We start from the raw sequence: 26592 nt of genomic DNA on the forward strand, positions 1-26592 counted from the left end.
ATGCCAGCATCTTTATTACTATGTGCATGCTCTGACCCATAATGCATTGCAGCTTTTATTTTCTTTGGATTCGTATGAAACGTTGCAAAGCACTCATCCAAGGGCTCTGGATGCCTCTGACCTCTGGTATGTTTAAAAATACGATAAAGCCAGCAGCCTCCCCCACACCAGGAAGTAGCCAATTCCTCCCCCAAATACCAGCTCTTGCCATGCTCCTCCCTTCCCCAGTACCTGGGGAGATGAGATCTCACCCTGTCATTATGTCTCATGAGACAGGCTTTAAGTGGGTACCAGCAGCTCTTTTGGGGTGGATTTGGGTTCATCCCGTGCTGCTGCAGGAATATGGTGTCTGCCCTTCCATTCCATGCTCCTGATTCTGCCTGGCCTGGTGTGGACTTCTAAGGAAAACCACATTCAGCCTTTTCCTGTAGGATTCTAAATCAGAAGTTTGGGACATGAGCAGGACCTGAATGTTGTCTCCCCTTTGTATGTATCTGTTGCTTTCTCTTCTTTGTATCCCTGTCTTCCCCCAAATCTGGGATGTGCTTCTGAGAAGGTGCCGGTTCTGGGGACTCTAGAGCTGTTACTGTGTTGTTCACTGTAGCCACTTGGAACTTCCTGGAGGCAGCTGTGGGGGTAAAACTCTGATCCTCCTGCTCTAAGAAGCACAGGCCCCATCTTCTGAGGCTAAAGGAAAATCTTCATTAGCAGTATAGGGTCTATGATGCCCCATCAGACAGTTCTGATTCCATCCAGTAGAGGACAGTGGTTCACATATGCTAGCCAGTTCATGACACTACTATATAACTACTCCACTGGGCTGGGGCGGTGGGTTAACATATATAAGCTCCCCCGTTCCCTTCCCAAATTCAATTTTGTTGCTAGCCACTTGCTAAGCTTTTGAATCCAGTTTGGCCATAGCAGTTGTGGATTTCCCTAGAGGAGGAGATACACTTTGCACTTACAGCCCCTTTCATGCAAAGATCATCAAGTACTTTTAAATCAGTGGGTGAGGTTTATCCCAGCTTTACAGGTGGGGAAACTGAGGCACGGCAAGGTGCTGTGACTTGCCCGCGGTCACACAGTGGGGACTAGAATCTGCTGACTACCAGTCCTGCCCTCTAACCACTAGAGACACAGCCTCCTTCGGTTTCTTAAACACGGTAGGGACGTGTCAGTGCTGGCTGGCCAACCTGTGACTACACTGACTTAGCGAATTGCAGGGCGAATGTAGCCAGGGGCCTGGTGCTGACCGGACACGAGACATCCCAAGGAGACAGAGGAGTCTGACTGCAACGCAGCCCTTCTGTCACAGCTCACAAGGGAGATCGGAGACCTCGGGCAGGGAGGGGAATAAATAACTTGAGACTGGCACAGCCAGAAATCTGACTGTAAAGGAGCTGCCTGGTGTGGTGCTGCCTTGGTGATAATTCCCCACCTGGGATACTGCAGGGGTCCCAGGTGCAGCCGGCAGGGCGTGCGACTAGCTCCTGAGAGCTGTGTTCCCCAGGGTTCCCAGTCTGCCCTGGGGCGAACAGCGTGTGCAGAGTGTTCAGTGCTTAAAAAATAGGACAAGCTTGAGAAGGACCTTCTGTGCTGAGCCATGGAGTCTCCCCTTTAGCCGGTTTAGGATGCACCTTCGCTGTGAGCGCAAGGCCCTTGGCTGGCAGGCTGCAGCTGCTCCATGGCAGTAACTGGCGGGCGGGGAGGGGAGCGGCTGAGCCAGTTGTCCTGGAGGAAAAGGCGCTCAAAGGCAGGGAAATGTGTAATGGACACATGGCACCGGGGTGAGTGGGCGCTTGCTGATGGTGTTGCTAGCTGAGCGCTGGGAAGCAGGGGAGGAGAGGTCAGCTGGGCCAGTGGTTTAATCAAGTGATTTACAAAGCAGATTGGCTAAAGCTGAGACAGGGCTTTAGCATCTAGACTAGCATTTTTCTCCTGGCTCCACCCCTATTGCTGTAGTCCTGGTGCTGCCCCACCGGTGTGAGCAGGGGGACTAGGACAGACCGGCTGCCGGTGTTTAGCCCCCCTGCCCAGAGCTGGTCTGCATGACCCCGGGGTTCAATGCCAGCAGCTGGTCTACACTAGCACTCCCAACGTTGCCACCAGCAGTACAACAGCCCAGAGGAAGGTGCTAATGCAGATGAGGCCTTAGGGGGGCATGGAGGCTATTGAGGATTGGGGGTGCAAAGGAACAACAACCCAGCCGGGCAGTTGGACTCTCCCTAGAAATGTTTTATTAAACCTAGTGGGCAGGTGGGAGCTGGGCTAGGTCACCCAGCCATGGAGGGATTTGCTCTCCAGAGAGGGTCAAGCCCACTAAAGGCAGGGAGGTTCTCGCCAGTTTTCAAGTCTAAATCTCCGAGAGCCAGCACAGCAAGTGCCTGGCTTCCCCCGGCTGCTGCAGGAAGGACTCGCAGGATGGGGAGGCCACCGGCAGGGCTCTTCCACCACAGGAATGTCTATAACAGGGGAACAAAAATAGGTCAATTCAAAACCACCCTGGCTTAGGGCTCAACCCCCATCTGGGAACGTGGCTCCTGCCTCCTTCCCAAAGGTATTTCCTGGCACCCTAAGCCCCAGTTCATTGCCCTTGCTTTGAGCACTTGCGCAAGGGGAAGGGGTGACTGAGCTGAGGATTAACCCCTCAGACACCAGGGGCCAGCCAATGCCTCTGCCCCCCTGTCTCACACCTGCAGCTGCACCGAATGTGGCTCAGAAGATAGTCTAGGTCCCAAGGTCTGGGCTTCACAAAGCTCTGGCCTCGTGGTCCTAGAAATGAGAGGCGGAAAAGAGACGTCCAGTCATGGTGTCTACTGCCAGCGTACGGCCCAGCCCAACACTCCGCCCTCTGTTACCTCAGGATCCAGGCACAACAAAGTGCTGTCTTGGCTGAAGGGAATGGCCGGTGCAGCAGGAGAGCTGGCTGGCCCTGCCCTTTTGACTCCCTGGTGGCCCCCCGACTCTGTCTCATGCCACCACAGCTGTGAATAGCTTTGGCAGGCGAGGGAGGCATGGAGAGTGACCCACTAGCGCTATCTGCACTGCTGCTCCCCCCTCTGAAATAATTGACAGCTCCCCCGGGCCAGGTTTGGAAAGCACCAGGCTGGAGAACGCTGCCCTGTCCAAAACGGCAACTCGGCCCCTGGCCCGAGAGGCCCTGCTCTCCTCAAACACTCAAATTCACCCGCTCTCCAGCCACGTCCAGGATTTCCACCTGGAAGAGCCGCGCTGCAGCTGGCAACGCGTTTCTTTGCATAGAACCGTGGGGTCCTCGTGCTTTCGTCTGCTGGAACCAGACGACTGTTTGGATCAGCCCTGCCTGGGGAGAGGCCTGCAGTGCTGGGTCCCCATCCCAGGGGTGTGAGCTAGTGTCGGTACCTTTCTCCCACCTGCCCCCTACTGGAGGTAGCTTTGCCCAGTCCCTCCACCCTCTGATGCGCATGATTAACTTACCCAGGAGCACCTCTCCCACCCTGTGTCTTCCCCCTCTCCTCAGTACGTCTGCCTAACACAGGAGCTGTTTGAGTCTCTTGGTGGTGCCAGCAGCCGATTCCCAGCTTCCAGGGCTGCCTGCTAAAGGGGTGAGGGAGTGGGGGTGGAGTGCATTCCCCAGCACTGTCAGGGGGCTGCTGAGGGAGCTCAGTTGCATGGCTAGACCCAGAATGCTCCTGTAGCTCAGAGCTAAGCTAGGACAGGTGCTGCTGGTGGAGCCTAGGGGGAGGTGCAGCTGAGCCTGGGGAGGAGCACAGAGTCTGAAGGTGGGATTGGGTTGGAGTGGCTGGGTCACTTGCAAGTCAGGATGTGAAACAGGTCCTGGCCAGTGAGGACCTTCCTCTCCTCGTTCTGTCCTCTACCCTCACCCCCTCAGAAACTCCCCTGCCTTGACCTCTCCATCCCCACACCAGCCTTTTCACCCAGCTGATGGATACACATATATTTTTGCCTGTCTGGGAGCAATTGGACTGGGCAAGGCAGAATTTTCTGCCTCCCTATGGGCTAGAAGGGAAGAATATTGCCCCATAGCTTCAGTGGGGTTCCTTGTCGGAGGCAGCTGCCCACTTGGTTCTGCAGCTGTTTCCTGGTGCATGGGAGAACTGGAATTCCCAAGCACGTGTAGCTGGGGACGGGGGTAGCACTGAGCTGGCGATGGGGTGGTGGGAAGGGGGCCTTTATGCGGTGAATTGCAGCCAGGCCTGAGGTGGGTCGCATGGCATGTCCCTCATTGGCCCCTCAAATCCTCGCTGGCCAGGATCGTTTCATGGGGGAGCAAGGAGGTTTTACGCTGTAGCAGCTGCTTTCCTAGACGCACAAATGAGGCTGAGTGGCGTGATTAAGGTCAGAGGGGACAGGCTGGGCGGTGACCATCTGCTCGGCCAAACTCCGCGGAGAAGAAGCCTCTTCTTTTTTTTATTCCCTTTTCTCTCTGTCTGCCCCTTTCTTTCTCTCTCTTGCAATGTCTTGCATCAGGCTTGGATCAGAAAGCGCAGCCATAAATGGCAATATGTGACTCACGTCTGCATGGGGCCTGGGAGGTTATTCCAAAGCAAGCTTCTCCTCCCCTCTCCTGTAGGCTTGCTACTCGCTTCCCCCTCCTCCCCCAGGGGCAACTGGAGCTTTGCCTTCCAACAATGAAGGGCAGCTAGATGCACCAGCCCACTCGGCCAGATTTTGGTTGCCCTCCTTTGCTAAAGGGAGGGGAGACGAGGGCTTGAGGGAGCTCCTCGCAGAGAGGGTTTGGGCTGCACGGAGGAAATAGGAAGAGGTGAGGTAATGGCTTGCGTCGTCCAGCACTGAGTTTAAAAACAGATTATGAGACAACTTTGCCAATGGTGGGGGGTGGAGTGAGGAGAGATTTGTACAGCAGAGAGCGAGCTCGGTCTCCCTCCCTCCCTCCTGACAATCTCTTCTTCTGATCCTTCCCATTTCCTCTCTCTCTCTCTCACTTCCCAGTTCAAGGGTTAGGACTCTGAGTGGGCTAATCATTAATAGCTGTGTGTGTTCAAAGCACTCTACAGGTATTAAGTCAGTCTCACCATAAGTGGGAGGTGGGTAGATTACTATTGTTATCCTGATTTTACAGGTGGGGAAACTGAGGCAGAAGGTGGTGTGACTTGTCTATCTTAAAGTTTTACTGCCACCTATCATGTATCCTGACTGTCTGTCACATCAGATCAATAGCAAAGTCCCTAGCAGACTTCAAGGCCCCAGACTGGCAGAGCCAGGACTAGAACACAGGACATCCTAGCTACCTCCTCTCGACTACCCTGCCTGTACTTAAGTCTGTTAAAGGCCAAACTTTGCTCTTAACTTGTTTCAGCATTGCAGCATTCTTGGGATTTGACTGCAAATCCCATGATAATTGGTGTTTTTCTTAAAGCCCTAGCTGCTGGAGTCATGTGAACACATGAGAAGCTCAGCTGTTATTAAAAAAAATTCCAAGAAAGGAAGTTTCTAGCTAGGATGACCTAAGTTCACCCTAAAGGTTCAAACACCAGAAGGCAAATAACAAATAATTTTGGTTATTTTTATATCTCATTATTTTAAGTCAAATTTATGGGTTTGGAGGTGCCTGATTCAGGGTATTTTTCACATTTGGGGTTGGCGAGACTGCCTTTGGAAACATGCTATCCTTTTGTTGTTGGAGGGGTGTGTTGGAAAGTTGCCTTGTTTTTTGGAGACACTGGGAGTCAGGATGCTGGGTTCTGTTCCCAGCTGCAAAGATGACACTCTGTGACCTTAAGTGGGTGACTTAACCTCTCTGTGCCTGTCTCCTGGGGTGTCGTTATAGCTCCCACCTCTCCCATGTGTGCTGGGAAGTGTGACTGTCTGCAAAGTGCTTAGAGACTCTGGAAGAGAAGACATTTCACTGCAGTGTTGTTATTGCTTGGAGGCACCAGCAGGGGAGGTGCTGTAGAATGGGCCAGGTATGGCAGGGGAGCAGGAGCAGGCAGGGGTCACTGGGAGCTGCATTGGCCAGGGTGGCTGATCGATGTCTCTGGGGATGGGCAGCTGCTGCATAACTAGGCCCGTGGTTAAGCCTGCAGTAACGTGATCTTTGTCTGTTACAGCAGCTGGCCCCAACTGCCTGTGTAACTGTCCTCCAGATGCTCCCAGATAATTATCGCTGTGTCCCGCCTCCCTAAGGCAAGCAGGGCTTTTCACTGTGGGGAGGTGTCCTCCCTGGGAGCCTGTGCTTGCTGCTTGATGCAGCCAGCGAATTGTGGGGATCGGAGAGGCCGGGAGAGCACGGGGTTTATGGGCTCGCCTAGCCAAGGTGCTTCAGATTCTGCTGCCAGCTGGGCTCAGTCCCTGCTGCTGATGCGTCCCCTTCTCCCAACTCTAGTGCTCCCTTTGCTGGGAGGGGCGGCTTTCCTGGTGGCCCAAAAACGTCTCCTTGAGCCTCCCCCTGGCTGCTTTTCAACTGGGCAGAGCTCAGGGGCCCAGCTTCGCGCAGAGCCTGGCCCGGCTGGGCTGTCTGCCTGCCGGTGCTGCTGCGGTTGGCTTGGCTTCAGCAGGTCCTGGAGCCTCAGTCACTGGGCTGGGGTTAAAAACCAAACCCCGTCTGCATCTGCAGCGTCCAGGCCGGGCAGCCGCCCGCTCTGAAAGCAGGGTGAAGCCCCACCCCTCTATTTCACACTTTGGGAAGTGAATGGGCTCCAGAGTGAACCCTTTTCACGAGCTGATTATTCTAGACTGGGATTCAGGCACTCTCGGTTCAGTTCCTGGCAGGTTAAGAGCTCAGTGTCGAGAGCTGCACAAAGGAAGCCAAAGCTGCTGTTGGAGCAGTTTCATTGGTCCTGCAAAAACCCAGGAGCTGTGGTACGTATTCTAGCGCACCACCTGCTGGCCCCTTCTCTGTTAGCTAACTGTCCACATCCCTACGGACATGGAGCAGTCCTGTAATGTCTCTGACTCCCTGCGTGACCTTGGGCAAGTCACTTAGCCACTATGTGCCTCAGTTTCCCACCTGTATAGTGGGATCATAATCCTCCCTTTCTCCCACCCTGTGGTCTTGTCCATTTAGATTGGAAGCACTTTGGGGCGGCAAGGAAGGACACCAAACCCGCCAGCTACTCCCACTTTCCCACTGTTGCCTCACTAACCCCCCTGGCTCTAGCTACTGGTTCCATTCCCCTGCCCTGAAGGCCTCCATGCACAACCCGTACCTCCCTGGGGCAGTAGGGGTGTCTTCAGGCCTCTGCCATTGGGTCCCATCTGTCATGGAGCTCCCCTTCCTCTGTGGGGCTACACGCTTGCTTCCTGAGCCCCTTCAGCTGTCAGTATCCCCCTCTCCTTGCCTCCCGTCTGGTCACAGGGGCTGCACGGTGCAAGGGGAGAGCTGTTGCTCCGGTGCTTGAGATGCTCTCCCCCCGGTACCCCCCCACCTCACCCCAGCTGGGGACTGTGGCTCTCAGCTTCTTGGCATGTCTCCGCAGGGAGGCAGGGAGCGCTCATACCAAACTCCCGGGGAGAGGCGTGGGGAGGGCGGATGGGATAGGACGGGATAACGGGGAAGTGTCCCCAACGCTGATACCTTTGTGAGCCTCTCTTCTAGCCAGCAGCTGGGCAGGATTTAAACAAATGTCTGCGCGGCTCCACTTCCGAAGCTGGCAGGGGTCTGAGCAAACGGGCCACACCGAGCTCTGTAGCAGGCTGGGCAAGTTGGCAGGTGGCTGCAGGTCCGCGAAGACTCTCTGGAATGAGCAGCTGTCCAGGGGAGGTGAGTCTGCCACCCAGCCCCTGCAAGTGCTGGCAGGGTAAGAGGCTGCTTGCCTCTCCTCTCCAAACTCCTCCTGCAGCCTGCTAGCCGAGACTCAGTGCACTGGCATCTAGGGGAGCGGTTCTTATCACCCTGCCAGGAAATCCAGACAGGCCAAGCCTTGCAACAGCCGTGATGCCTTTGCCTTAGATATGCTTCCAGCTGCTTTCGCGGGCTCTTAGGAGCCAGTCCTTTAGCTCGGACCCGCCTTCATACGTGCTGTTGGAAAAACTCTCGAGTATAGGTTCGTTTGGTTCCTTGCATTACCTGGGTCCAAACCCTGGCTTGGGTCACAAGTGAATCAAGCTTTTTAGGTCTCAGCTTGGTATTCACCAATGAAACAGAGACAACGTGTAACGATTGATAGTGGGGTGGGGGCACAATTTAAAGGTTCAGCAGGGTTCAAGGCAGGGCATACAAACCCTGGCAGAAATCTGGGGGGGACGGACATGTGACCCTCCTCCCCCACATATTGTCTCTGAGCTCACAGGTCAATCTGTGCTCAGGAGAGGCCTAGGAATGGAGTAGCGGGAATGGGTGGGTGGGACTGCAAGTCCGCTATGGGTTTTACCTGTCTAATACAAAGACTGGTAACTCTCTGCCATGGGCTCGCTTTATTGGGGTTTGCCACATCAGTCCAGGTGCTGCAGCATCTCGCGCGCTTTTGTGATCAGGCCTGTATGTATCCAAATAAGGGTCCATGTCACCATGCCGACAGCTTTTGAAATGGGCAGAGGCAATCCCAAGAGGCGTGAGAGTGTGGGATTGCTCTCCTGTTAGGGCTATTCTGGAAAAAGTCCATTAGAGCACAATGAACCAAGTCATGGGTGGGCCTGGGCCTGGCGGCAGGGCTGCCGCCGGGGCTGCCTGTGAACAATGGTACCTGCCCGACATGAGAGAGCAATGCTACCCGAGTCACATATTGTTCCAAGCTAATGCCAGCAGCAGAGGAGCGAAGCCCACGTGGTTGGGTGATTAAAAGCTGGAAGGTTCTTGGCTGCACAGAGATGCCAACTACTTTATAAAGAGGAGCGAGGCTCTGGGGTATGGAGTCACTGCTTATAGACTGTGCGCAGACCCATGGCTCCGCTAATGGGCCGAGGTCTCTTCCCCACGTTAATGAGTTGGCAGGTAATGCAAAGCACCGAGGCCCGGGAACTGTGTCACAGATCTAGCTCTGGAAGTGGGTTAAGAAGCCTGTGGTGTCAATCCGAAGTGCACCCAGGAGTCCAAGGGTAGCGGATTTGCTGTCAGCGGTGCAGAGTAATTTCTGAAGCTCAGTGGTGGCCATGAAAACCGTCAGGCCACATCCTCGGCTGGGGTAAGCTGCCATAGCTCACATGGAGCTGCACCCGCTGAGGAGCTGAGTTAATGTTTACTTCCTGGCTGGCTGCTCTCTACCTAGAGTGGGTAAGGGCTTGTCTACATGGGAAAACTGACAGGCCTAACAACTCCCATGTGGACGCTGCATTCCAAACAGGGGGGTGCCATCTATGTATGCAACACATGCACTGCGTGCCCTGAATGTGTCTTCCTGACCAGCTGTGCCCACCGGACGATTCCATCCGGGCCCCGAACATGCACAGAGGATGCCATTTTGGGATCCTCCATGCCACATGACCTCACAGGCCCCATACATGCGAGGTCATGCCTTGCACGCAAGTGTAGAATTGCATGCGTTACTAAAAATGCCCTGGCACGCTCCGGAGTGCAAAAATAAAAGTGTCTTTATTCCAGAATAATCACTCCACTGTCCACCGTCTGTATTTATTCTGGAGCTGCCCCTGTGGTGTGAGAGTGGGGGGATCTTAGAGATAGGACGGGGGGCTGGCTCAGCTAAGGTGTAGAGAGTGGCGGGGAATCAAGAGCGGGTGTGGAAAGGTTGAAATGGACACAATGAATAGCCAGGATGAGACCCTCGGGGGCAGACTAGAGGACCCTTGTGGTCCCTTCTAACCCTCTCCACCTACAACACCAGGCATTTCCAGGTCTTGGGTTTCCTGATGCTGGCAGACAGGAGCTCTCACATCTGGCTCGACGCAGTTCATGCAGGATAACGTTGCACCTCAGTGTGCAGAGAGGGAGGGATGGGGCTGTGCTTGGATGGGTAGTGCCCTCTTCCTAACGGGAGCCGGTGCTGGCCTGCTGCTGGCTCTAAGGATGCTGGGCTGGATCAAAAGCCCTCATTGTTCCCTGCTACAGATATTTCTTCCTCTGAGCTGGAGCTGAGAAATTCTTCTGCACGAGGGGTTATTGGACTGCAGACTCTGGCTGGACCCAGGGCCTCAGGATGTCCTGCTGGGCTCGGTGGGACCCACAGCTCATGGTAGAGAGGGTTTTCCCCACTGTTGGTACCTTCCTGTGCAACGCAGGCCAGGGGGAGCTCCCAAGGAATACCTGGTAATCTGACCACTAGGCCTGCTTCTCTCCCCACCTACTATCCCCTCCCAAAAATATGCCCATCTACACACAGGCACCACTGCGGCTTCATTGCTAACTGGGGGAGTGTGACTTTGCGAAGGAACTGCTCCCAGGAGTCCCAGGGCAGTGCTAGCCAGCTGGCTTATGCCAGTGCTGGCCTAGGGCTCAGCACCGCTTTGGAGGGGATCCTTCATGGGGGAATGGAGAACAGAGCCCATGAGGCTGAGGGATAGTCTCTTGGCCCATTGCTGCAAAACTAGCCAAAAAAAAATCAAGTCAGTCGCTTTTTCCGAAGTTGTAGATTTTTCCAAGGACTTGAACACCCCAGGCACCCATAGAAGAGCCAGGCAGCTCTGAAAAGTCAGGCACACAACAGCAACTCTGTAGCAGCTTGGAAATGGACTGGAGGAGCCCAGTGGACCTCTTCCATTGCCACTTCCTCTGATTCAGTGTGGTAGCCCATGCCAAGGATGGGAGCTACCATGGCACCAGCCTCCCTGCAAGGAGAAGACACCTCTGCAATGAAGCTCTTGGCATTCCTGGGACCTGAGCTGAGTCGCCCTCCTGGCAATGCTGCTGACATTCTTTCCGCCGCTGTTCATAAAGGAAAGGGCTCTGCGAGCTCCCCCACCCATGCGGGCCTGGGAAGAGATGAATGGAGACTGAAAGGGAGCTTCCATTTTTGGAAGTGTGGACCAAAATAGCTGTGATGGGATGTGTGTGTGTGAGAGATGCTGGGCGTATGCGCTGTCCGCGAGCCAGGGACCGGAAGTGCAAGATGAGCCCAAATGGCCGTGAATAATGCTCATTCCCCGCTGGTGACATAACGTGTCCAGTCCTGGGCTCTGGGCTACAGCCCAGATTCCTGATGTTTATATAAAACTGTGCTGAGAAACCCCACTGGCCTGTCCTGCAAGGGGGCAGCTCCTGTCCCATCTTTCATCTCTGCATTGCTGACTGAGCTCACCTGACCAACGCCCGTGGCTCAGCGAGTCGGCCCTCCCGGCCATCTTGGTTCTCTTTGTCTCCTCTCCCGTGCGACTTCTCAGCCCCCTTCCTCCCTAACTGAGCTTGGCAGCTTCCCCTGGTTCTTTCTGCTCGCACACAGCCCCCCCCCCCCCCGCTGTCCTTTGCGCCCCCCCCCCCCCCAGCAAGCTGGGCAGCTGTGAAGGAGCCGTCACTTTCCCAAACGTGGGAAGCCAGACGAGCTGGGGTGGAGGCAGGAGGCAGGACTGCTCACCCTCTGGATTCTGACAAACTGCAGGTCTCCTTGCCGGTGCTGGGGAGACAGAGAGAGAACACTCTGCCGTGTGTGTGTGTGTGTGTGTTGGAGAGGGGATGGGAGACACTCTGGAGGCATCACCATGATTTTGGAGGAAGGCGGCTGTGGTTTTCATCTCCCTTTTTCCAGCCCATTCTCCGTGGAGAGTATCCTGATCAAAGTCCAGGGCGGTTTTCTTTCCCATGCCCCGCACATTTGGGAAAATCCCAATAATGGTGGCTGCATACAGCCCTCTCTGAGGTGCCACTGATTTTTGGATCCTGCCCCATGGTAAATTTTTAAAAAAATAGGTGCCGCTTGTTCCTTTTTCCTTTTTGTGGCTTAGTTGTTAGCCCAGGGCTGGCCTTTCGGACAGAGAGGACGGGCTCATTTCGCACTGTACAGGACAAGGATGAATGTGGCAGTGCTCCTACCCCTGCAGATTGTGAGTTGCCTGACTCTTCCCTTTACAAGACCCTAGGTTCCGTTGCTTACGTCTTTGCCAAAATGTAATAGTTTGGGCTGAAGTTTTCCCAGCTGGGTGTCTGCCTGAGGTTAAATTTTTTTTTTGGAAAATTTCAGCCAAACCAGTTCAGCTGTTTCCAAGAACGAGGCTAGGGAAGAAACCCATTGCTTTGCTGATGTTAAAGTCTGGTGATTGGTTTTTAAGATGTTCTAGCACCCCCATGCGTTGGAGCAGGGTCTTGAAATGGAGCAGGGAGGTGCCCTTTGTATCAGGGATGCGCCTGTTGACATACCTGTGAAAATTGCCTGTATTTGGCCAAGTAATAAGCCTTTGCAAACTTGCAATTTGCTAATGCGTAGTAGAGACTTGCTAGAGCCTCACAGCTTAATTCCCCAAAGAGTCCATCCTCACTGCAAAGGCACCTGCCCGGCATTGAGCAGGACTTTCCCTGCCGTTGCAATTCCTGACTTCTGGGCCATGCTGGGTCTAGTCCAGGCCTAGGAAATTCGAGGATGCTCCTGCGTAACATCATGTGGAGGAGGACACTGAATCAAATGCAGAGTGGACAAGAGTCAGACGTGGGAGACGCAGGGGAGACCAGGACTGGAGGCTAATGGAGGGGCAGCTGATGGAGGGAGCGTGAGATGGAAATTGGCACTGGGAGTTGGATGGAGACTAGCACTAGCTGGGCAAGGACACTGGGCGGAAATGATAGTGGCTGGCCAAAGAAATTGGGACTGGAAGCCAAGGAGGGAAATGGATGAGTGGGCTGAGATTAGACATGGGGAGACTGGGAAGCAATGGGGTGGGGAAAAAAAGGTTGTGGGTGGGGGAGAGCTGACAAGAAGCCAGGGTCTGACTTGCAAAAGTGTGAGCATGCTCAACGGCACCTGAAGACCTATTCAAGCACCGCGCCGAGTGACAAGTACTGTGAGAAAACAGGTGCTGGCTCCTCACCTCACAGGAGTTCCAGGAAGATGAATGAATGTGCGTGGAGCGCTCGGATACTGTAGTGCCCTAGAAAATCAAGAATTCTCCCTTCCGAGCAGGATTTGAATTGTGTGCTGTAAATAAGACCGAGGGCCACACATGGAATAATGAAGAGAAAATAAAATATTGAATAGCTGAGCATTAAGTGAGCACTGTCCATCCTGGGCAACAAATGAGGCAGGGGTCTTGTGGAAAATATAGCATGTGACAACATGATTAAAGATTGTATCATAATGTGTGTGCACAAGGGAGGGCAAATTAAGGATGCTGCACAGGCAATGGTAATGTTCTTTTACTGTAGTTTGTGTCTGTGGAATATACAGTTTTATTAATAAAAACTAGCTCTTTTCATCCATAGATCTCTGTGCAGGTCAGGACCATTACTCCTGTTTTACAGATGGGGAAACTGAGTCATGGAGGGGCAGTGATTTGCCCAAGCTCACCCAGCAGCCAAATGGCTGAGCCAGAAAGTGAACCTGAGTCTGCCATGTCCCAGTCCATTGTCTGATCCACCAGGCCATGCTGCCTTGGGGAGCGCTGTTTGCTCCACACACCGTTCTCACCTCTGAACTGCTCTGCTCTTCACCCTCTCCAGGAGGAAGATCAAGACTGGGAAAAAGAGAGACTGGTGGTGAATGAGCCAGATCTGGATGATGGTAAGTGCTGGCGAAGCAGCAGCCGGTGGGGGAGAGGGTGTAGATAGCAGCCAAGGGCCAGCTTGGGTCTGAGCTGGATGCTCTGAAGGCTGAGAGTGAAATTTCCCTCTTCTAGAGCTCTAGGGAAAACAGGAGACAAGGCCGGGGTGTCCAGGGTCATAAAACACAAGGAGGAAAAACTGTATAAAAAACCCCCAATGCACATTGCGGGGCCTTTTTTCATACTCCATAAAGAAATAATCCTCCTGCCGCCCCCACCCCCCCATAGTGGCAGGTGACATCCGCTCCTCTCTTCCCCCATACAGATCCCCTTTCAGTTTGTGGGGGGTGTTTCCTCCCACCCATAGGTGCTGGAACTAGGGGTGCTGTGGGTGCTGCCATACCCCTGTCTTGAAGTGGTTTCCATGATAGACAGGGTTTACGGTTTGTTTCAATGGCTCTCAGCACCCCCACTATACACATTGTACTGTGCACACTTAAAGACAGCTGCCCCTTATGTTACTGCAGCACTGAGTGTGTTTGCACACAATTTGGGCCTGGTGGAAGCAGGGGCGCTGGAACAATCGGACCATAGGGAGCGGTAGGGGGTGTTGGGCAGACTGACAAATCTCCGTTCTTGGGACTTAGGTCTCTGTCCCTTTAAATTCCCGGCTGGCAGAGAGAGTGGAAAGAGAAGGGAGGGCTGCAGGAATGCAGTGGCCTAGGCATTCCTCGCCCTGCTCATTGTGTGCCAGGCACAGAGTCTGGGGTGGGAGGGCCTGTTCTAGGACAATGCTGGGGGACCAGGGCAAGGCTGTCACTCGCTATAAATACAGCCCCTGCTCAGCAAGGCCTGGAAGCAGCTCAGCTGCAAGCCTCCGGGGGAAGGCTGGGGATTAGCTCCCCTCAGCAGCTGACGGCTTCCTCTTCCTCCTGATTACTGAGCTGTTAATTCGTTGGGTTGGGCTAGAGTCAGCGGAGCACAAAGAACAGATAGCATCGCTGGCATTTGTCATTGCGGCAGCAGCCTGGCAGGCCCCGGGCGGGGGTGGCGGAGGAGGGGGAGGGGATCAGGATGAGCCATGTTGCTGCTGGGTTCCGTGGTGCAGAGAGGATGGAGAGCTGGGGACAGGCCAGCAACCTATGAACACAGCTGCCCCCGCCCGGGGCTTAATCCTTTTAAGACCGCGTGTGGCACACCAGCTCCACGGCCGGCTCTTGTGGGTTCCCCTCACCTCCCTTCGTCTTACGTTGCTTTCACCCCAGCAGCCCCCTCCCCATCCTGACAGATGTGCTGCGCCTTCTGCCTCCAGCCGTTGGCATGACATGAGAACAAAGCCTGCCAAAAAGCTCCTTGAAGGCACCGGGAGATCTCCAGAGGGTTTAGCTAGAGCTGTGTTTAACTGATTAGTCAATTACTTTATTAGAAAATGATTAATTGACTAATTGGGACAGCAACACCGGAACCTTGCTCATAACTCTTCCCTCTCTCCCCCCCACAACTGATGATGGCAGGCAAGTGTGTGTGTTGACTGAGGAGACAGTCCCACAGCATCACCGCGGTCAGTGTGTTGGCTTCCAGAAAAGCCTCCATCCTGGGGGGCTAGGGTGGTAGGAATCCCTCCTCCCTGTCCCACTTCCTTGCTTGCCTTTGCAGCCCCCCGTCACAATCCCTCTGGCACAGGAGACTTATGATGAATGCTAATAGGCAAACGCTAATCCTTGCACTGTGCCTTCAAAGCAGGGAGCTGCTATTGCTGTTTTGTAGAGAGGGGAGCGTGGGGGACGGAGCCTGGCACTGCGAGCTGGCCTGACTTGCCCCAGGAGAACACAGCCAGTGGGTGGCAGAGCAGTGACTAGAACCCAGGTGTCCTGACTCCCTGCCACTCAACTGTGTTGCCTTTTATCCAGACAAATTCCGTTCACCTCCTGCAGACCTTCAGTGCTACTGACTGAAATGCAGCTGGCTCTGGGGTGGGAGAGGGCACCAAGCAGGCCACACATGGGAGGGGGAGGGGAGTTTGGGCCCAGGATCCTGCGGCAAACTGCAGCTGCTCTTGCAACCAGTCTGTTGTTCAAACTGTACGAGAGCCCTACCAGCCCGCCTCAGAAGGTCAGCCTGGGCTAAGGACACTGGGATTGGAACCTGTGCTACCAAGGAGTCAGACCTATGGCAAACCCACGCTAGGAGTGGGGCTGAATTTGGAGTCCCTCTATTGGCCATTGGCACCCCACTTTAACTGGCTAGTGGGGTCAGTGTTGAGGGGCTCAAGGCTCTTCCCTTCTTCTCACACCTGGAAAAAGCACCCTCCCTCCTGCTCTGGGCGACTGCGCTGCCCCAGTCCCTGCAGCGCCAGGCTCCATGCACGGTATCTTCTCCTGGCCGCCTGCCTGGCAGTAGCTGCTGCGTTAGCAATAGGCTGCCACACCGGCTTGTTTTGCTAAATGAGGGCCTTTGCGATGCTGTGCCCCCGACCTGCATTACGGTAAAGGATCAAGGCTCCAGCCTTTTCCAAGCTGTAAAAATTCTCTTGCTCAGTTCTCCTCCTTTCTGCCTTCAAGAGCCTTGGGCCAACATTAACAAAGCGCTCAGGCCGCGATTTTCCGCGCTAAATTCCTCTGGCTCAGTTGCAAAGCTCAGCCACGGAAACTGATCGGAATCTCACTAAGCTGCCCATCTCCAGCCTCTGCATTTCCCTTCCCAAACTGCTGTTTGCTCGGACATTCACCCGGCGGGCTCAGGCTTGGGTTCTTCAGTGTCAGTGACATTGTTGTCGTCATCATTATTTTATTAGAAGAAAAGAAAAAACAGAACCTGAACCATTTTCTCTCTTCCCTTTTTTCCCCTCCTCCCCTCCTTGTTCAGTGGTAAAAAGGAAGTGAGATGGGTAGCCCCATTCTGCCTGCCTGAATTCCTCCAGCAGTTTGAAATAAATGCTGTGATCTTCAGTTCTTGTCCTAAACTGTATTGCTGGGTGATGTTAAAGTGTTACTATGTTCCACCCCTGAAGTGGCTGCATTTCAGGGGTAGGTTACGTGATCCCTTATCCACTACTGGGATGGGGGGGCAGCGGGAGTTGTGAGGCTTAACTGACTATCCTGTCCTTGGATAAATGGTACTGTAGACATGCAGGCTGCAATTCATTCCCTTTTAAAGGAATGTTCTAAATAATTCAGGCATTTTAATAGGTTGGATAAGATGATGACTCAGTCTGGCCAGTGAGGATACGAAGCCGTGTGTATGCATCTAATATAACCACAAGGGTCTCGGATTGCTAGTCAGCTACCTTTTTATTTCTTTAATGCATTTTCCATCTAAGCACTTATATGGCCTCCATTGCAGTAGTGCCTGAGCAACTCACACTGATTAATGAATGCATCCTCACGTTTTCTGTGAGGTGGAAAAGTGGTGGTGTCCCCATTTTACACATGGGAAATTGAGGCACTGTGTGATTAAGTGATTTACCCAAGAACATGCAAGAAGTCAGTGGCAGAGCCAGGAATAGCATTCAGGTCCACCTAAACACTAGTTGGATGGCCTAAACACAAGGACATTCTTTCAAGAAGTCAGATTGTACAGAAACCTCTGGGGAGCTGGCAGGTTCCTGGAGCTAGAGCCAAGGTGTCTGGTAGAGAAAGAAGCGCTGGGTGTGGAGAGGTAGATTTGAATTAGGACTCTTTTTTTTTTCTTTTTACAAAATGACAGCCAGTAAGAAAATACCCTGCAAACCCAGCGTCTTGGCAACCAGTGCAGACATTGGCAGTGGAAATACACAAGACAAATGTCTGTTTTAAAAACTCACCTCACGGCTGTTCTATTTAAGTAGGTCACTTTATACTCTTAAATATTTTGCAGTTCATGGGAAAAATCATGCCTAGAATTTTCAATGTATTTCCTGAAGTTTGTCTCCAAACTGAAGAGAAAGAGAGCCCTTGAGCACTGAAAACTTGCAGCTCTTTCCTTCAAAACCGACACACACACGTTGGCAGGCAAATGGGCGGATGGTTATTCCCTTCCCCTCAATTTCTAGAGTCCCTTCTTCATTCTGATCTGAACAGCCCCTGTTCGGGGAGGGAAAACCGGATTGGTTTTCTATCAAGCAAAAATTGTTAATAAACAATAAAGATTTCTGATGTGAAGGGCGCAGATGAAGCCTGCTTCTCCTTTCACGTACCTTAGTGAAACTCCACTGCCTTCAGAGAAATGACTCCTGATTTACGCCAGTGCAAGTAATAGGAGACTCAGGCCTAATATCTCCCCGAGCAACAACCAGTTAAAGGCACATTTCAAAGCACTTTCAAGGCTCTTTTTTTAGTGCCTGGTTAACTGAGCCTAGTCTCTGTTTGCTTCCAGTTGGTCAGGCTTGTTTGCCTGCCAGTGCTGAGGGAAACGAGACTTTATGGAGCTGCGTTTTCTGGGATGTGGCGTGAAGGCCCGGTGACAGGCTTAGGTTTGCTGAGCTCTTGGGCGATGGGTGTCGCTTTTTACAAGAGGCCAGACAGCGGCCTTTGTTTTCACTCCAGCACTACAGCTAAGTGATTAGCCCTTGATTCAGGACCTTCCCCAATGGAAATCTGACCAGGATCAGTGTGAGGCTTGTTGACACGCTGAGGTGCAGCGACTGGGGAGTGAAATGTGAAATATTTGTGGAGGTGGGGGGTGAGAAGAAGCTCTGTCTGGGAACCTCTGTTTCCTGTTAAGTCTGCCGTTTTAACAGGTTTGTACCAGTAAACATTGGTTCACACTAAAACCTGGATGCAGGCTCTGTGGGATATTTTTTGCCCTAGCAATGACTGTCATGTAATAAACAGGACACCCGGGTTCTATTCCTGGCTCTGCCTGTGTGGCCGTGGGTGAGACGATATCTTTTACTGGACCAACTTCGGTTGGTGAAAGAGACAAGCTTTTGAGTTACACAGATCTGCAGAAGAGTTCTATGTAAGCGCGAAAGCCTGTCTCTCTCACCAACAGATGTTGGTCCAGTAAAAGATACCACCTCACCACCATGTCTCCCTAATATCCTGGGACCCACATGGCTACACAACACTCCAAGTGACCTTCGGAAAGTCATTTCACATCTCAGTTTCCCCACCAGTAAATTGAGGCTTGTTCTTGCCTACCCCATGGATATGCCGAGGCCTGGAAAGTGCTTGAAGCTCAGCTGTGGACAGAAAAGCAATGTGGTGGCAGTTTTTGATCTCTGTTTTTCCAGCCCTTGAGCTTGGGAAGTAGGAGAAAATAGCTTGATGAAGCACGGACAAGAGGATTAGCAAACAAAGCCTGGATCCTTCCAAGGTTCAAAAGTTCTCTCTTTCTCGCCCTAGCGAGGGCAGGTTCCAGGGATATTTACAACACCTCTGGTCTGTATCCTTCTCCTGTGCCGGAAGGAGCCATGCTAGAGTATCTGGCAGGAGGCAGTATGGCACTGTGGTCCCTGGAGTGTCGCCTTTATCTCAACACAACCGCTAGATGTTTTATTTATTTTTTTTTATAAAGCCAACAAATATGCCCAAGCCCCGGCCCGCCTGGGATGCATTTTGGGCTGACTTCGTGCAGGAGGATAACCCCGAGGAGCGGTTTAAAAATGAACAAAGAGCTCAAGCAAAATCTGCTTGGAGAAGCTAAAGCTCTGGCTCCACATCTGTGAGCTACAGAGTTTTAATTAGCACAGAGATGTGATCCAGGGGCTTGGGCAGAGGAGAGAACGCCTGCCAGAGAGCAGTGGTTTTCAACCTTTTTTCATTTGCAGACCCCTAAAAAATTTCAAATGTAAGGGTGGACCCCTTTGGAAATTTTAGACAGTCTGTGGGCCCCCAGGGTTGAAAACGCTGCGCTCTAGCAAAGGGCTGCTACCCAAACAGGTTAATAAAGAGGATCCTTTTCCCATTGTGTCTAGCCATTGGCCACAGAGGGACTTCAGCACCACTGTAATTACAGCTGTTGAGCCAGTCGAGAATGCTTTGGACTGTCTCTGTTTGCAGCCCAGGAGTTTGCCGCACGGTGTCTCCCTTTCCCAAAGCCATTTCTCGAGCTTTCTTGCAATGCTCCTGGCTGCTGGAATGTTGTGATTTCAAAGCCCGGGGCACAGCCAGGGTGACTGGGCCATCGTGAGTTTGAATAGATTGTGTGGCACATGCCCAGTGTGCTTACAGCATGGTCTCCTGAGCGATTAGTCACAAACCCAAAGTATGAGCACAGGGGTCCTAGCGCCTGGGGAAGAGGGGAAGGGAATGTCCAGACAGAAATAAAGATGAATTCTGCAGGCTAATCAAAGTGGAGGTTACCATCCTCCTGCTGAGCCCAGTGAGTCTCCAGAGCTCTGACTCCAGGGGGGAGAGAGAGCCCAACAAGGTCCCTATGCACTAGAATTTAGTTGTCTCTCTCATTTCAAAGGTCACTAACGATGGACCACAGATTGTTGCCACCTCCAGGTGAGGTGGGCAGACTCAGTGACGCCAACACTGGAGAAGGACCAAGCTGGGCTTGTACAGATCTGCTCTAATGGGAACTCTAATGACACGTGTGTCTCTCCTTCCCCAAGACCTGAAATACGCATTGCTACGAAAACCACCACTGACCCATTTTGGAGTGTGGAATCTTCTTGTTCTCCCCTCTCTCCCCTGCACCCCCAAAAACCAAACCAAACCCAACTGCAGTCTTGAAAGATAACTAGAATAGACTCTTTGGAATATTATAACTGAAAAATGAAGCCTCCATTCAGTCAGTGTTCTCTATTTCTGTGCTCAAATATATTGACTTAATTTGTATTGCCAGTTTACAGGATTGTTAATAAATGTGAGCATTATTGATCCTTTGAAGGAAAAAAACCCAGCATTAGATGGTTGTGATGTTAGTCGGCTGTAGGTAGGACTCTAACCCTCTCCCCGAATGACCAGGCCGGGGTCTTGTTACAGGTACCGTTGGTCTTCCACTGGAATCATGTAACTTTGTTGAAGATGCTCTTGTCTCCAATTGGTGTTTAGCTGTCAAATGTGTTTCCAGGGTGGCACATCTCCCACTCTAGGGTGCGGAGGGAGGAGCACAAGGGATCCATCCATCCCATTGGCCGCCTGCCATAACTCACTGAGGTCTCCTTTCTCACACGACTGCTCTCTCTCTCCAGCAGCAGGTGAGAAGATGTCCTTTAAATACAGCCCCGGGAAGCTGAGGGGGAACCAGTATAAGACAATGATGACCAAAGAAGAACTCGAGGAGGAACAAAGGTACGTTGAGCTTCTTCTTACTTTGGGCACAAGGCCCCTTGCGGCCGTCCTCTTGCAGCACAGTGTCGATTTTAACCCCTCCCCTCCATGAGTCGCAGCGGGAGCTGTGGTGTGAATGTCTGGCCAGTGCATTTGGTCCGGCACTGTCCCTTTCAGAGAGGCTGGAGAGCTGTTAAGAGCAACCTGGACTTGGAAGGCGGGGAGACCATGACACTGGGTTCCCTTGTATCTGTTCAAGCTCCTTCTGTAGATACTTTGGGTCAGATCCTCAAAGGTATTAGGTGCCTAAATTCCCACGGAAATGAATGGGAGTTAGGTGCCTAAATACCTTTTGAAGATCTGGGCCTCAGAGGCAGATCCTCATCTCGTGTAAATCGGCACAGCTCCACTGAAATCAAGGCCCGGATCCTCGTCTGGGGTAAATCAGCATAGCTCCACTGACCTTATCAGAGCCATGTTGATTTAGTCCCGTTGAGGCTTTGGCCCACATCTACCTTGCTCCATCACTTACTTACTGTGTTTTCATGGAAGGTCTCAGAAATGAGGGTGTTCAGAGATTGACTAAAACCCAGAGATGTTGGGACCCGGAAGTTAATGTAGGGCTGTAGTAGAATTTTCCATGAATCCAATAAGATTGTGCCCTGCAGCCTGAATGTAAAGGGATAGTAATAACCATTCAAGTCATTGTAAAATTACATGAGACAATCCTATGGTACAACCCGGAGAGGGCAGGGGAGAACAGAGAACCTGGCATTATGAAGTGCTGAACACTTACAAAATCGAATGAGGTCATTGGGAAGCACGGGTACTCGGCTGCTATGATGTCCTAGTGGCTTTTTCCCACCTCTGATTTCTGTGGATCAAGTTCACAGTTGCTTGCTGGGAAGGCCTGAAGTTTGCTGCTCCTCTAGAATTCCACTTGGGGTCCTTTTTCAAGGCTCTTTATGCCCCAGGGCTTGCCACATTTTCATAAAATGAACTTGGCAGATTGAGTTTCCATCTTGCAATCTGATAAAGCCCACACTAAGCCCCCACACCAAACCTCAGCCTGTTTATAAAACCCCATTTTGAATGAACCGCTGCTCTCAGCTCAGTGACTACGAGCAGTGGCACCAATTCAGATATTTCTTAGGGGGGGCAAATTCCATTTCCTCCCTTCCCCTCCATCCCCCAGCAGGGACCCTGTTCCAGTCCCTGCTCATAGCATCCCCCTTTCCTGTTCCTCCTCCCCCCACAGAGACCCCGGGTCTCCCTCAGCTGGGGAGTCTCCTCTCTTTCTTACCCACTCAGTGCATGAGCTGGTGGTGCCAGACGTCAAGTTCTCTGTGACTTCTCTGCACTCCGCAAAACAGGAAGAGACTTCCCGTGAGCCAAGTTGCAACCCTGTTTGGCCCAGCCCCCATGTTTCTGTGCAGTGTGGGGGGGAGCTAGGACAAATTTGAGTGGCGTTGCAACCCCGTGCGCCAGGTCACGAAGCCTCTCATGGGTCAGTTTCAGTGGCACTGTGACCATGCAGCCAAAGCAACGCTACATACTGCTCCAGCACAGCTGTATGATTTAGTACCAAACCACTGCTTAAAAACCACTGCACGGTCAGGCCATGACCCATCTGCCTCTGCAGCCTAAGAAATTTTGAGCGAGTGCGAAAACCTTGGGGATGGGGGCATTCTCTCCCCCTCGCCCGCCAGTCCCTCCTAGGTTCTACTAACTACTAGCAAACTAGTGTGTACATTGCTGAACAGTCACCAGCTCTATGGGGCTTCTCTGCTGAGACTGCATTCTATTAACTGCGGTATGTTCTTAACAATTACCTCCAGACGGTGTCTTGAGTGGTAACTACCGGTACTGTCCCCTGCTACCCACCCAACTTCTGCAGTTCCCTTTCATTCAGGCCAGGGGGGAAGATTTGCCTTACCTCAAAACAACAGAGCCCAGATGTTCTCCCTTCATAACACAATATATTCTGGGGTTTACCCATTGCCTTTTCAGAACAGTGATGAAAGTTGCTTCGCTGATGAATTCTCAAAGGCTGCCTAAGGGACTCTTGTCTCTTGGTCATCTGAATAGGAATGAACAGTCTATCTCCACTGTGAAAGCACACACCCACACCCACACACCTCCCTATCAGCAGGGATGGCTCCAGGGGTTTTGCCACCCAAGCAGCCAAAAAAAAAAAAAAAGTCGCAATCTGCGGCAATTCAGCGGCAGGTCCTTCACTCCGAGCGGAAGTGAGGGACCCTCCACCGAATTGCCGCCGAATACCTGAAAGTGCCGCCCCACTCTGGGCTTGCCGCCCCAAGCACCTGCTTGATAAGCTGGTGCCTGGAGCCGACCTTGTCTATCAGTTGTCTGATGGACTGAAATTTCTTGGGACAATCACAGTGGAGCAAAGTTTTCCAGGCCCAGTGTTTTGGGTCAATGCCATGGTGGCAGGTCTGATATAAAAGCCTATGGTAGAGCTATAGTTACTAAAGACTTGAGTGAAGTGAAGGAAGCTTATACCCTTATCACTGCATCGCAGACTTAGCAGTCAGGCAAATTTAGCTTCAGGGCCTTTGTGATTCCTGCCGTTCAGTGTCCAGGGGTGGGGATAATGCTGGTTTTCTAACTTACTAACTGCCAGGGAAGTGGGTTAGGCAGCTCTCTTCCATTGCTAATGGGTTGGCCTTCGTGATGTGGCGAGTGGGGTTCAAATCGTTGTCCTTTCACTATAAAGTCTACTTCCCCTATGCTATAGCAAAGCAAATATTCACCTCTGCTTCTGTAGTGGAAGCCCTGGAGCCTGATTCTCCATTGCCCTGCACTTTGGGTAATCACGTACGCTAAATCGGAAGGGTAACATTTTACACCTACTCTGTACTGGTGTAATTGCCCGCACAGAATGCGGGGCAATGGAGACACAAGCCCTCCGTTTTATCCCGCTGCCTTGTGTGCTGGGGCATGGGAGAGCCATGGTCTGGTGAAGACCTGTTGAAAGCAAATTGAGAACTTGTGACACAGCTAGTCTACCAGAGGATCCAGCCCAGGACATGTGTGTCATAGGCCAGGTTCCCCTGGTCTTGGGAGATATAACAGAAGGCTGATGAATCTTAGGTTGCTGCCATCTTGATCCTGGCAAAGCTGAGCCGGAACCAACTGTCTTATAGGATTTTCCCCTCAGGAATCCTCTGAGACTGTCTCTTCTCATCATGAGATCCTAGACATCATCCTTTCAGTGCCAAACAGTGAGGGAGGGGCCTCACTGGCTTTGAGGAGGTAAAGGAGCAGTGAATGATCTGTTGTGTTCCTAGTCTCCTAGAAAACTGACATGTCCACCTTGTAAAACGCACCTTTGGGATGAGATGGGCCCGGTTCAGTTGGTGATGTATCTCTCTGGGCATGAGGGTTGTAATCTTAGGAGAGGAAGCGCAGGATAAACTCCTGATTGCTGGGCTATGTGCAGAGAATGCCTAGCAAAACCAAGGCCCCGTCCAAAAAAGAAAAAAACCACTCACTAGGATTCCCATTGAGTGCCCTGGATTTAGGTTCCCATGAGTGAGCTTTGCTTTCCCCTGGTTGTGTACCCTTTCCAGCTCACTGGGTGGAGATCACCTTTAACTGTTATGTTGCACTGCAGTTAGAAACCTTCAGGTTACCTTGCAGCCCGATGGCATTTTACCCACATCCTTACCGGCACATTGGGAAAGTGCTGTAGTCAAAAGAGTGACTCTCCATATAAGTGACCCTGTGGGGTTCTGTATTTAGTTTTGCTCCAGATCAAACTTGCTCCATTTATAACTCAGCAGAGGATTTCTACTCCCCCTGTGCCCCAGAAGCTTCAAACTTCCCTGGGGATCTGAGAGTCATGCTGGGCTCCTTCTGTCTCTTACACCATCATCAGTCATAAAGAATCTGGAACAAAACTTTGTTGCTAGTTTTGTTGCTGATCCATGAGGCAGAACAGGCTCCAGCTAGCTCTGCTGTAGCTGTAGTGACCCTGTATTGGTGACAGCAGTAAAAACTTGATTTGTGTTTCCCTTTTCTTTATATTTCTATCTGCACCAAACTCTCCACTCACTAACCTGTAGCAAGTTGGTCATGTCTGGTTGCTTCATGCCATCATTTCCACTCAGAGCCCTTACAGACAAGTTCTGTAGAAATGAAGTGAATGACACCAATAGGGTTCTATAGAAATGACTCTTGGAAAACCTATTGAACCGAAAGACTATCCTACTCTATAAGTGTTTAAACCAACCTCTATCGTACTGTGTGCTCTAGCTCAACCAAAAGTTATGGGCTGGATGCAGGTGTTGTTTGAAGTTATAGCCTGGAATTCCTGTTCTGCAAGGGGTCAGACGAGGTGATCATAATCCCTTCTGGCGTTAGAATCTGTGGCTGAAATCCTCGGCCACTGAAGTCAATAGGAGTTTGACCATTGACTTCAACGGGCCAGGATTTCACCCCGTGAATCTATTAATTCTGGAGAAAGGTTGATTCTACAGGATGGCTTCCTCATCAGGTGCATTGACACCCGGCCCCAGCCTTCTGGGCACGCACAGGCTCCAGCATCTATTTCCATTGAGTTCCTTTTTAAAGGGGTTTCCTGTGAGGTATCGTCACACCTAGAACCTGTCGAGAACACCCGGTGTTGGGTCTTCCACTTGCAGGTTCTTCTCAAAGTTCTGCTCAGCGTTCCATGTGAAGGGACATTGGCCGACTGTTGTGTTTCTCCTAACAGCTCCTTTATTTTCTTGTCAATGTTCCATGTTTCTGTGTGTTTGTCAGAAGCTTGTGTTTTGTTTCTGGTTTCTTGTCCTCTGGAGCTCGGCTGTGGCATCAGCAACTTTTCATTTCAGGCTTCACAGCTTCCTCTTCTCTAGCTGCTATATTGGGGCAGAGCTGCCCGCAGGTAAGATGCTAAGCAGATCAGTTGAGAGTAGCACTGCAGCTCAGCCTCCTCCTTCGTCCTGCCCCATACCCCTTTATATTCCTCACCCCCGCTGCCAGGCACCTCCCGACAATGCTGCTGTTTTGATATGACCCAGGTTTGCTGCGTTTATATTGCAGGATTGAACTGACCTCTGACCTCACATCCCTGTAGCAAGTACCTTAGGTCCTCGGCCACAAACATTCTTGCAAATCTTTTTGGTAAGGAGATGATGTTTCTTAGAAGTAGTGGTACCACCTGATAACCTCTGCTAGTGGTTTTTTTTTGTTTGTTTGTTTGATTTTTTTTTAAATGAAGTAACCATGTCTGTCCCACCTCCCTCCTCCCCCCAACTCCCTCCTCATAACAAATTAATAAATCTACTCTCCTCCGTGCCCCCATCTCATTTTCCATCAGCACCACAAACTGATTTAGAGAAATGGGATATACAGACCTCTGTCCCCTCTAGCTATGGCCTGTATGGAGCCGCTGTGACCTCTGCAGGAAAAGCCACGCTCTGTCCATCACACCTGTGTGCTCGGCCTTTGAAACTTGGATGTTAGGCCCCTAAATCCACTTTTGTCCGCCAAGTTTGAAAACTAGGGTCACAGCTTGGATGACGGAACCATCGCAAGTTGTGCCTTAGGTTGTGCAGGCTAAAATCGCACAGAAAGGCGTTTCGGTGGTTTTTCTGACAGCATCTCTTGTCTGTGCCTGGAGGAGTTGTCAGCCCCATGCAGGAAAGGGGAAGGGCATGCAGCAGAAATGGTTATTTAATAGAAAACCAATTCTGCTTCATGCCACCCTGCATTGCCTCAAAACTGCAGATATTTTTTGTACCACTTTGCTTGATCCAAGTTGAGGATTTATCCTTAAATCTGCCCTAAATGCCCTGTTGGGGGAGGAGTATGTAATGTACTAGCTGCT

The 26592-nt window shown here is 51.9% G+C and overlaps 1 protein-coding gene across 4 annotated transcripts in view; it reads left to right on the plus strand.

The window, feature by feature from the left end:
* MXRA7 (matrix remodeling associated 7) overlaps nt 1-26592 on the plus strand; it is a 51709-nt gene that overhangs the window by 9783 nt on the left and 15334 nt on the right. For 2 of the 4 annotated variants that reach the window (XM_044984470.1, XM_044984473.1), the window contains exons 2-3: nt 13496-13556; nt 20663-20759. In XM_044984470.1, coding sequence (XP_044840405.1) covers nt 13496-13556; nt 20663-20759 — 158 coding nt within the window. Of the gene's footprint in view, nt 1-13495; nt 13557-20659; nt 20760-26592 lie in introns of all 4 variants that reach the window. The other 2 variants (XM_044984469.1, XM_044984472.1) reach the window with 1 other exon arrangement.

Source organism: Mauremys mutica, chromosome 12, assembly GCF_020497125.1.
Source record: "Mauremys mutica isolate MM-2020 ecotype Southern chromosome 12, ASM2049712v1, whole genome shotgun sequence".
NCBI classification, from domain to species: Eukaryota; Metazoa; Chordata; order Testudines; family Geoemydidae; genus Mauremys; species Mauremys mutica.